The sequence below is a fragment of the Pelecanus crispus genome, chromosome 27 (assembly GCF_030463565.1).
Source record: "Pelecanus crispus isolate bPelCri1 chromosome 27, bPelCri1.pri, whole genome shotgun sequence".
Classification (NCBI taxonomy): domain Eukaryota; kingdom Metazoa; phylum Chordata; class Aves; order Pelecaniformes; family Pelecanidae; genus Pelecanus; species Pelecanus crispus.
The window spans coordinates 1,780,562-1,792,057 of record NC_134669.1 but is presented as its reverse complement, the minus strand read 5'-3'; the positions used below and the strand labels follow the sequence as shown (position 1 = coordinate 1,792,057).

General features: G+C 63.9%; 1 protein-coding gene across 1 annotated transcript; it reads right to left on the bottom strand.

Annotated features, from left to right (window-relative positions):
- Positions 1-5,081: 5,081 nt before the first annotated feature.
- On the bottom strand, positions 5,082-9,869 carry CDC37 (cell division cycle 37, HSP90 cochaperone). The gene is made up of 8 exons (XM_075725170.1): positions 9,707-9,869; positions 8,486-8,767; positions 8,301-8,406; positions 7,781-7,896; positions 6,041-6,163; positions 5,655-5,837; positions 5,426-5,497; positions 5,082-5,320 (listed from the first exon to the last, which is right to left on the bottom strand). Exons 1-8 carry the CDS (start codon positions 9,806-9,808, stop codon positions 5,171-5,173), a joined length of 1,134 nt encoding a protein of 377 aa, XP_075581285.1. The 5' UTR covers positions 9,809-9,869; the 3' UTR covers positions 5,082-5,170.
- Between the last annotated feature and the right edge of the window lie 1,627 nt (positions 9,870-11,496).

The following is an 11,496-nucleotide window of genomic DNA, read 5'->3' as shown; positions in this document are numbered from 1 at the left end:
GACGACGCCCCAGCTGGGGAGAAACAGAGAAATAAATAAAAACCAAGCGTTAGCGACGCATGGAGCGCTCCGACACCGGTTTCTCCCGGTCGGGCAACTGGGCACCCTCCACCCCGACACTGGGGCTACGCACCTCGCCGGCAGATGAAGCATAACTCGGTGCCGATCTCCGAAGGCGGCGCGGGAGGGGGCTGCCGTCACCTGGGGCGGGGGGAAGCAATCCATCGGTGAGACCGGGAAAGCCGGATCGCTCCGTGTCTCCCCACATCGCTGCGCCGGCATCGCTCCCACCCTCCAAGCTCTTCTCCCCGCTCTCTCCTGGCAAAATCCGGCGCCTGTTCCCCGGCTCGCTCTTTGTTTTGGTTTGGTTTTTTGCTGACGAACACCAAGCAGGTCTCACCGCCACGGCTCGACTTCCTCCAACAGCGATAAACGCCGCAGGGAGCTCTCGCTCAGGGCCAGGACTCTCACACGCCCGCGCTCTCTCGGCTTAGCGAGCTGGCAGCAAGCTCGCCGCGCCGCCGGGCAGGGCTTTTCGCCTTTTCAACAAGCCCAAGGCCGCAAGAGAGCCGCGCCCCCTCCCAAAACCAGCTCCGCCGCGCCGTATCAACACCAAACACGGCACGGGGAGAAGGAGCCGGTGGTTTTATCTCCTGCCGGGGGACGGGATGAGCCTAACGCCGTCACCCCGGCGATACGGTGAAGGAAACCAACCTGCAGAGCAAAGCCCAGCACTTTGCGGGGAGGCGGGGGGGTGTCAAAAGCCTTTTTAAGCATGGCGCTCCGCTCCCCGCGTCCCCGTCACGCGGGTTTCCTCCGTCCCACACCCGGGGGAGCAAGCGGAGAGCTGAAACAAGCAGGTCTCGCCCCAAAAAGCCGCTGCTTCGGGGGCGGAGTGGCGTTTGGCTGGGGTACAAAAAACGAGGTACCAAAAGAAGCACCTTTTTTGCAGGAAAATGGGAAAATTTTCCACGAAATGCCGAGCTGGGGGGGGTCTTCCCCCTTCAGGAAAGCGCCTCTCCCGATCCTCTCAAGGCGAAGCATGTGACGGCATTATTTCAGCTTCCACCCGCAGGCGCGGAAAGATCCCGAAGCCAAACCTTGGCAGATTTCCCCCAATTCCCTCCTCGGGAGGAGGGCGGAATCCGAAAGAGGCGGCTGTTCCGTCAGCTTCCTCATTTCTAAAAACCAGGGGAAGCCGGCGGAACTGGTTGCAGCACCCTGAAGTGGGGTCGGCAGGAGCTCAGCACCCCCAAAAAAAGTAAGAAATAACCTTTAAAAGGTTGGTTTGGGGTTTGTTTTTTTTTTTGGCATCCGAGCTCAGTGCTGACAGTGGACACGAAGAGAGGGCTGAAATTTGGGTTAGGATTGAAAAATAGGATCGAAAAATAGGATCCAACCTTCCCCCCGCCGCCATTCGTCACGGGGGCAAACGCTTGACGCCACAGGGCACAAACCTTCCTGATTTCACCCCAATTTCGGCCTCCGCAGGCGTTGCTTCCACCCGGGCGTCGTAGGCTCCTAAGCACAGGCCTGAGGTGGGAAGAGGGAAGCGAGTTACGAGCGCAGCTACGCTCCCGGCGACGATTTTGCCTGTCTCCGCTCCGGATCGGCACGGCGCTCGGCTACGCCAAGGACCCACGGCATCACCGGGGATGGATTTTGACCCATTTCAGGCTCTCAGAGCGGGGTTTCCCCCCTCGCACAGAGTCAAGCTGCAGCCCCTCGAGCCTCCGATCGCGTCCCTGCGCTGCTACCGGCGCCTGCCGGCCCCCGTTTGCTCCCTGACTCCATGTTTCTGAGCAGGGAGCGGAGCACACGCATGTTCTCCGCGTGTTCCCGGGACGACGGGGCAGAAAACTGCCCGGCTACCGGCATTGCCCAGCGTGGGAGGCGTCCCCGCGAGTTAAAAGCGGTGGTGGTCTTTGATCGTGGGGCAAAGACCCACGTAAATGGGGCGCAAAGTCCAGCGCTGGCTGGGGAAGGGCGAAGGCGGAAGCGTGGGGACCACCGGCCCCACGGCGGCACCGGGAGGGCGGGAGGGGAAGGCAGGGGAACGCGGGCAGCTGCCGGTTGGTGCCGGTGCCCCTTCCTGCAGGCAGCCGAGCCCTAACGCCATGCAACCGTCCCGTCCCCCCAGCCCCACGTATTCAGCCCCTCCACATCCCCCAGCCCCACATATCCCGACACCCCACACCTCCCAGCCTCGTCTATCCTGACGCCCCGAAGTCCCCCCCGCCCCAAAGCCCCTCAAATCTCACGCGTCCCGACACCCACGTGCCCCGCACCCCCCAGACCCCCACACACCCTGACCCCCACCCCAGGGCCTCCCAGCCCCACGCATCCTGAGACCCCCACCCCAGGGCTTCCTAACCCCACACACCCTGACCCCCCCAGCCCCACAGGTCCTGACCCCCACCCCAACCCTCCCAGCCCCACACACACTGAGACCCCCACCCCAGGGCCCCCTAACCCCACACACACTGACCCCCCTAGCCCCACAGGCCCTGACCCACACCTCTGAGCCCCCCAGCCCCACACACCCTGCCCCTCCCAGCCCCACAGGCCCTGACCCCCCTCCCGAACCCCCCAGCCTCGCACACCCTGACTCCCCCAGCCCCACAGGTCCTGACCCACACCCCTGAGCCCCACAGGCACTGACTCCCCCAGCCCCACAGGTCCTGACCCACACCCCTGAGCCCCACAGGCACTGACTCCCCCAGCCCCACAGGCCCTGACCCACACCCCAGGGCTTCTTAACCCCACAGGCACTGACTCCCCCAGCCCCACAGGCCCTGACCCACACCCCAGGGCCTCTTAACCCCACACACCCTGACTCCCCCAGCCCCACAGGCCCTGACCCACGCCCCTGAGCCCCACAGGCACTGACTCCCCCAGCCCCACAGGCCCTGACCCACGCCCCTGACTCCCCCAGCCCCACAGGCCCTGACTCCCCCAACCCCACATCCCCTTACCCCCACCCCCGGGCCTCTTAACCCCACACCCCGACCCCCCCAGCCCGCTGACCCCGCAGGCCCGGCCCCCCCCAGGCCCCGACGCTCCCCACAGGCCCCCGCCCCGCAGGCCCCGACCCCCCCAGCCCCGCTCCCTCGCCCCTCCCGGCCCCCCCGGCCCGCACACACCGGCCCGACCCCCGCCCCTCGCGGCCCCCCCCGGCCCGGTCCCCCCGGCTCCTACCGGGCCCCGCTCCCCGCCGGCCCGGCCGCCGCTCCAGCTCCCTCCGCCCCGCAGAGCCGCCGCCTCCCATTGGGCCCGAGAGACGCGCGCTGCCATTGGCCCACCGCCTCCGCCCTGCCACGCCCACACGCGGCTTCGCCCCATGGGCGGGGCGAAGAGGAGGTGACAGCGGCTATTGGCTGCGGAGCGGGGAGGGGGCGGAGCTTGAGAGCGAGAGGGGCCACAGCTGGAGCCCGGCCGAGGGGCGGGGCCAGAGGGGGCACAGCTGGATCCCAATTGGGGGCGGGGCCAGAGGGCGCACAGCTGGATGCCAGCGGGGGGGGGGGGGGGCGCCCGCACAGCTGGATCGCAAACGGGGGACGGGGACAGAGAGGCCACAGCTGGATCCCAACCGGGGGGCAGGGCCACAGGGGGCACAGCTGGATCCCAAGCAGGGGGCGGGGCCACAGCTGGAGCCCAGTTGGGGGGGTGGTGCCTCAGCTGGATCCCAGCCGGGGGGCGGGGCCGGGGGGCACAGCTGGATGCCAGCTGGGGAGGGGTGGGGCCACAGCTGGATCCCAACTGGGGGCGGGGCCAGAAAGGGCACAACTGGATCACAGCCGGGGGGCAGGGCCAGAGGGGCCACAGCTGGATCCCAATTGGGGGGCGGGGCCAGAAAGGGCACAGCTGGATCCCAATTGGGGGGCAGACCCACAGCTGGATCCCACGGGGGGGGGGGGGTGTCAGAGGGGCCACAGCTGGATCCCAATTGGGGGCGGGGCCAGAGGGGGGCACAGCTGGATGCCAGCTGGGGAGGGTGGGGCCAGAGGGGGGCACAGCTGGATGCCAGCTGGGGAGGGGTGGGGCCGGAGGGGGCCAGCTGCAAGGGTCACAGCTGCCTCGTGGGGCACAGCTGGATGCCAGCCAGATCAGGGGCACAGCTGGATCCCAAACAGGGGACGGGGCCAGAGAGGCCACAGCTGGATCCCAGCTGGATCCCAGCTGGATTAGGGGACACAGCTGGATCCCAGCCGGATTAGGGGACACAGCCGGATCCCAGCCGGATTGGGGGCACAGCTGGATCCAGGCTCAATTAGGGGACACAGCTGGATCGGAGGACACAGCCGGATCCAGGCTCGATTAGGGGACACAGCTGGATTGGAGGACACAGCCGGATCCCAGCTGGATTAGGGGCCACAGCTGGATTAGGGGGCACAGCCGGATCCCAGCCAGATGAGGGGGCACAGCTGGATCGGGGGTCACAGCTTGATCCCAGCTGGATTGGGGGACACAGCCGGATCAGGGGACACAGCTGGACCCCTGCCAGATGCGGGAGCACATCTGGATCGGGGGCACAGCTGGATCCCCGCCAGCTCAGGCTCACCATCCCCCCCTCCCCCAAATCCGCCCCCACTCCTCAGCCGGTTTCTCCAATCTCTTTATTCAACGCCACAGCCCCGCCGGCACCGACCCTTCCCCCGTCCGTGCGGGCGTGGTGTCGCGTCCGTCTGTCCCCCCGTCCCCCCAAAAAACCTCCCCGGGGCCAGGCTGGGGGGGAGGGGGCACAAGCAGCTCACCAAAAGTCTCTACGGCATGTAAAGCGTGGGGGGGGGGGGGCGAAAAGGGAGCAGGGGGGGAAGGAGGCAGGGAGAGACCCCTTGACGCCTTTTTTTTTTGTCTTGATGCCTTTTTTTTGTAGCCTCGATGCCTTTTTTGTGTAGCTTTGACCCCCATTTTTTTTGTAGCCTCGACCCCCATTTTTTTTGTAGCCTCGACCCCCATTTTTTTTGTAGCCTCGACCCCCATTTTTTTTGTAGCCTCGACCCCCATTTTTTTTGTAGCCTCGACCCCCATTTTTTTTTTTTGTAGCCTCGACGCCTTTTTTTTTTTTTGTAGCCTCGACGCCTTTTTTTTTTTTTGTAGCCTCGACGCCTTTTTTTTTTCTATTTTAGCCTCGACGCCTTTTTTTTTTTAACCCCCCGCCCCGCCCCGCTCACGGATTTCCTTTCTCCTCGTCGCCGTTTTCTTTCTTGATTTCTTCATACAGGGCTTCGCCACCTCCTTTCTCGGCACCCTCGCCCGTCTTGGCGTTGGGGACCCAGAGCCCCGAATCGATGCATCGCTGCATGTGGTATTTGGCCTCCTGGAAGCGAGGGAGGGGGAGGAAGGCTCAGGGTGGGGGGCTCGAGACTGGGGGACCCCCTCCCGCGCACCCCTGAGGCGAGGGGGAAGGGAAATAAATACTCACCGTGGGATCCATTTTGCTGATCGTGTCCTGCAACATCTGCACATCTTTTACGTCAAAGCATTTCTGCAGCTCCTGCGAGGCCGAAGAGAAAATGGCGGAATACGCGCGCGTGAGGAAAGCCCCGAGCGTTAAATCACTTTAAAGTGTGACCAAACTTTGGCGGTTTAACCCCTCCACCCCCTCAAAAAAAAGAAAAAAAAAAAAAAAAAAGCACGGGGTAGATACTCACGGGCGGGAGGGATTCGTACACCTCCACGGGGTCGAGCCCGCCGGGGCCCAGGCGTTTCTGCCGCTCCTCTTCCTCGTATTCCTTCATCGCCTTCTCGATGCGAACCTTGGCTCGACCTCGCACCCGTTCTTTGAAAGCTTCCAGCTCGTCATTGAAGCCCTCCATGTACTGCTGGTCAGCCGTCTGCGAGGAGATGGGGGTGAAGGAGGGGCGTCGGGTCCTGCTGGAGCCCCGTTTTCTGCCCCAAATCCAACCCGGGGTCCCGCCTGGCTGCATCTCTTCACCCCCCGCAAGCCGCCGAAAGCCGCCAAGGCACGCAGCGGTGCCGGGGAGCTGGGAAACGACCTGCCTCGAGGGGACGGCGGGGATTCGGCTCTGGTTCTTACCTTAATTTTGGTGAAAAACTGCCTGAAACAAGCCCTGGGATCGACCTTCAGGCTCTTGGCCAGCTCCAGGATGAACTGCATGACGATGGTCTGGTGGGCTACCTGCTCCATCAGCGCGTGTTTCTGGGGAGGGGGGGAAAAAGGGACGTGAGGACCCCACAAATTCACCCATCCCCACGTCAGGGAGGTCGGGGGGCTCACGCCCAAGCTCTTTTTGGGGGGAGAGGGAAAGAAGATGCCGGCAGGCGGATGATAGGGATGAGGGGATCGAGTGCACCCTAAGTTTGTAGATGACACCAAGTTGGGCAAGGGCGGGGGTTTGCTCGAGGGTAGATCCCTACGGAGGGATCTGGAGAGGTGGGAATCGATGGGTTGAGGCAGGAATCGATGGGTTGAGGCCAACGGGATGAGATTTATCAAGGTTCAACGTCAGATCCTGCACTCGGGTCATCACAAGCCCACACAACGCAATGGGTTTGGGGAAGAGGGAGGGGACGCTGCCCTCGGCTCTGGTGAGACCCCAGGGAGTCCTGCGCTCAGATTTGGCAGCGTTAGGTTTATGGTTGGACTCAACGATCCCAAAGGTCTTTTTCAATGGAAATTCTTCTCCGATTCCGTGATTCTATCCGGCTCTGGGGTCCTCGGCTGAGGAAAGACCCGGGGACCTGTTGGAGCGGGTCCAGAGGAGACCACGGAGATGAGCCGAGGGCTGGAACCCCGCTGCGGTGAGGACGGGCTGGGAGAGCTGGGGGGGCTCAGCCCGGAGAGGAGGCGGCTCCGGGGAGACCAATTGCACCCGTCGGTGCTGAGGAGGAAGGCGGGGACAGGGTTTTCAGTCGGGCCCCAGGCGATGGGAGAAGGGGAACGGTTTGAAACTAAAAGAGGGGAGATCCAGAGCCAGATGTAAGGAAGAAATTCTTTCCGCCGAGGGCGGTGAGACGCCGGCACGGGCTGCCCGGAGAGGTGGTGGATGCCCCATCCCTGGCAGGGTTCAAGGTCAGGCTGGACGGGGCCCCGAGCGCCCTGCTCCGGGTGAAGATGTCCCTGCCGGCGGCAGGGCCTTGGGCGGGATGAGCTTTGAGGTCCCTTCCCACCCAAAGCATCCCAGGATTTCCGTCATCTCCTGCCCCGGCTCCGAGGGCTCTGCGGGGACTGAGGTGGGATTGCGCATCCGAAGAAGAGCGACGGAGCTGGCGAAGGTTCTGGAGAACCGGAGACGGGGCTGAGGGAACCGGGGTGCCTTAACCTGGAGAGAAGGAGGCTGAGGGGAGACCTCGCGGCTCTCCGCAGCTCCCTGACAGGAGGGGGTGGCGAGGCGGGCGTCGGGCTCTTTTCCCAAGGGATAGGACGAGAGGAAACGGCCTCAAGTTGCGCCGGGGGAGGTTTAGATCGGCTCCGAGGAAAAATTCCTTCGCCCAAGGGGTTGTCAAGCGCTGGAACCGGCTGCCCAGGGAAGGGGGTGAGTCCCCATCCCCGGGGGGATTTAAAAGACGCGGAGACGTGGCGCTTAGGGACGTGGTTTAGTGGTGGAGCTGGTAGCTTTAGCTTAACGGTGGGACTTGGTGATCTTAAAGGTCTTTTCCAACCTAAACGATTCTACATTCCCTGCTTCTGTGAGGATTCCCTGATTTCTGGCAGGAAAAGCAAAATCAACCCATGGCAGAAAGGCCAGCAAGATGAGGACAATGCAATCCCGGCACAAAGCTGGCAGGAGGAATGGGTTTCATCCTCGTTTCTCACCTCTTCCACCTCCAGATCGATGCACCAGATGACTAAGTAATTAGCCGTCTCCTCGCAAACAAGGTGAGGGTTATCGGAGAGATATTTCTGGCTGTCGTCCCAGCGCCGCAGCATCCCTTCAAAGCAGGGCAGCCCCAGTTAGCAGAGGAAGGTTTTTCCGCTCGTTAAAAATAAGAACAGCCTCTAAACCTCACCAGCAAAAAAAAAAAAAAAAAAAAAGCGGGGAGGGTGGGGGGAGATGACTCATCCCAAGGTTAAATTAACCCCCACCCCCCCCCCCCCAAATTGCGATTAACGAAGGCAGCGCACGAAGCTTCGCCTCAGTTGGGCGAGCAAGGCAAAAAAAATCTTGGGAAAAACATGTCAAATCATCAAAGCGTTCACTGGAGCGAGCGGCTTCCCAGCTCCGCTCCTGGCTTCCCAGCTGCTCCCAGCTTCCCAGCTCCGCTCCCGGCAGCTGGCAGGGGTTCCCCGCGGGTGCCAGCCCCCCCGCCCCCGACAAACCCTGCCCCGCGCTCACCGAAGTGCTTGATCTGCTTCTCGTATCTCTCCACGAAGGTTTTGTGTTTCTTCTCTTTCTGCTCCTCCGTTTCCTCCTTCTCCTCCGGTTTGACGTTGAAGACGCTCTGGGGAGCAGAAGGATGTGAGCCGCCAGCCCAGCGACTGGCAGGGGGGACACAGGGAGGGGGGCTCCCCCAAACCCACCTTGCTGAAGCCGTCTTTGCTGAGGGTGTCCACGTTCCAGGGCATGTTCTTCTCCTTCTTCTTCAGCTCCTCCAATTTATTTTCCCAGCTTTTCTCTTCCTTCTTCAGCTGCTGGGCTTCGGCCTGGAGCTTCTCCAGCTCCCCCTTCCCGCTCTCCGCATCCGCCACTTCCAGCTCCTTCATTTTCTTCTGGCACTCGGCGAGTTTCCGTTTGCATTCCCTGCATCCTTTATCCAACTCTTCTTTTTCCTTCTGGAATTGCTCCATCCTCTCCACTCGAGCCTGAAGGTGACAGGACGGAAACCACGTCAGGAGAGACGCTGGGGGCATCGTTAACTCTCTCCCACGACCCTTCCCGGCCTCGTTAATCGCACTCCGGGAAGCCCCACGTGCTCTCCCGGATCCGTTATCCCTGTGGAATAGGGTGAAGCGCAAGGAGCTGCTACGAGGGGAGGCCAAGGCCCCCAAAACACCCTGCTTTCAAGAAAAACTCAAGCCCCTCCACGTAGCTCTGGAGTATTTTGTTGGAATTGGGAGACAACAGCTCAGGCAGCAACTTCGTTCCTCCTCCCTACCAAATCAAGGCTGATTCCGGAATATCACAGCTTCCGAGTCCCCAAGGATTAGGTCTGCTCCAGCTCCTGGAGAGCACGGGGCTGCACAGCCCCCCCCGATTTACCCCCCACCCTCTGAGCTGGGAGAAACCCACTGTGAGAAGCTGGGGGGGGTGCCAGAGCCCAGCCCCGTCCCTCCAGCACCATCCTCCAGCCCCAGGGTGACCAAGCCGCTGAAGGTGTCACCTCCCCAGGCCCCAGGGGACACAGGGAGGGGCCCTGGGGGGGGGAGACAGCCAGGCCCTCGGTTCCTCAGCCCCCAGAAGGGCCCAGGAGCCCCCCAGCATCTGACCACAGCCCCCGCGGGGGCCGCCTGGGGCAGGGGGCAGGGACTGGGCCCCCCTCAGCCGCTCCCCAGGGGCACGGGGAGCCCCCAGAGATGGTGAAGATGGGTGGGGGGGGGAAACATGAACCCGGGGGGGCGGCGGGCAGGGGAAGGGGGGTGCCCCAGGAAATTGGTCGCTATGGGGACGGGGGACACCACCCCCGGGGGGGGTGTCCCTGAGCCGGTGGCCATGGCAACAGGGGAGCCCCCCCCATGGCAACAGGGGAGCGCGCCCCCCCTTCCCCCTCCCCACGGGGGTCCCTTGGGCCGCCCGGGCCGCACCTGGTGCCGCCATCGGAAGAGGCTGGCCGTGTCGATGTTGGGGTGAGTCTCGTCCTCATCGTCCGAGACCTCGATGTGGTCCCACACGCTGTAATCCACCATGGCGCGGCCGCCCCCCGGGGCCGCCGTCTACCGGCCGCTTCTGGAACCCTCCAGCCCTCACCCCCGCCTACTTCCGCCCGCGACGGTCGCACTTCCGGACGCGCCGGGTGACGCACTTCCTGTTGTGACCGCTCGCTCCCCCACGCCCTCTTTGCGCATGCGCACAGGGGACGCGCTAGCGAGGCCGCCTCGCCCTGCACAAAGATGGCGCCGGTTTTAAAGGGACACGCACGCCGGAAAAAGGCGGGGGGAGGGTGGGGTTCTCCGCTCGACGCCCCAAGGCCTGGGGGGGCTTCTCCCCCTCAGGCAGGGTCTGCCCAGCTCCCGCGGCCGGGGGGGTGCGCGGGGACCCGCAGGCAGGCGCTGCGTGTTGGGGGGACAGGGGGACATGGGGGGACATGGGAGGACATAGGGGGCCGTGGTGACTTGGGACACAGGAACATGGTGGCACAGGGACATGGGGACACAGGGGCATGAGGACAGATGGACATGGTGGCACAGGGACATGGGGACAGAGGGATATGGTGGCACAGGGACATGGAGACACAGGGTCATGGGGACACAGGGTCATGGGGACACAGGGACGTGGGGACAGAGGGACATGGTGGCACAGGGACATGGGGACAGAGGGACATGGGGACAGAGGGACATGGTGGCACAGGGATATGGGGACACAGGGACATGGGGACACAGGGGCATGAGGACAGATGGACATGGTGGCACAGGGACATGGGGACAGAAGGACATGGTGGCACAGGGACATGGGGACACAGGGGCATGAGGACAGATGGACATGGTGGCACAGGGACATGGGGACAGAGGGACATGGTGGCACAGGGACACGGGGACACATGGCACCTTGGGGACGGAGGGACATGGGGACACAGGGGCATGAGGACAGACAGACATGGTGGCACAGGGACATGGGGACACATGGCACCTTGGGGACAGAGGGACATGGGGACAGAGGGACATGGTGGCACAGGGACATGGGGACACAGGGACATGGGGACAGACAGACATGGTGGCACAGGGACATGGGGACACATGGCGCCTTGGGGACAGAGGGACATGGGGACAGAGGGACATGGTGGCACAGGGACATGGGGATGGAGTGACATGGGGACAGAGGGACATAGGGACACATGGCGCCTTGGGGACAGGGACATGGGGACATGGGGACACAGGGACATGGGGACAGAGGGACATGGTGGCACAGGGACATGGGGACACAGGGACATGAGGGGACATGGTGGCACAGGGACAGAGGGACATGGGGTGCTCGGGGACACGGGGACAGGGACATGGTGGCACAGGGGGACACCGGCACATGGGTGGGATGCACGGAGGTACCGGGATGGCAGTGCTGGCGGACACCGGGGGTGGCCGGTGCCGGGGGGGACATTGGGGACAGCGGGGGGTGCCCGGTGCTGGGGGGGGGGCACGACATTGGGGACAGCGGGGGTTCCCGGTGCCCGGGGGGGGGACATTGGGGACACCGGGGGTGCCCGGGGGGACATTGGGGACAGCGGGGGGTGCCCGGTGCTGGGGGGGGGGGGGGTGACATTGGGGACACCGGCGGTTCCCGGTGCCCGGGGGGGGGGGAACATTGGGGACACCGGGGGTGCCCGGGGGGACATTGGGGACACCGGGGGTTCCCGGTGCCGGGGGATGCCGGGGATCCCCCC

Excerpts from the sequence above, each read along its gene's own strand:
- CDC37 (XM_075725170.1), bottom strand. The coding sequence starts at position 9,808 with ATGGTGGATTACAGCGTGTGGGACCACATCGAGGTCTCGGACGATGAG. Across the intron at positions 8,407-8,485 it reads GCAAAGACGGCTTCAGCAAG|AGCGTCTTCAACGTCAAACC; the intron begins GTGGGTTTGGGG and ends TCTGCTCCCCAG. Across the intron at positions 5,321-5,425 it reads TCAGCAAAATGGATCCCACG|GAGGCCAAATACCACATGCA; the intron begins GTGAGTATTTAT and ends CCTCGCTTCCAG.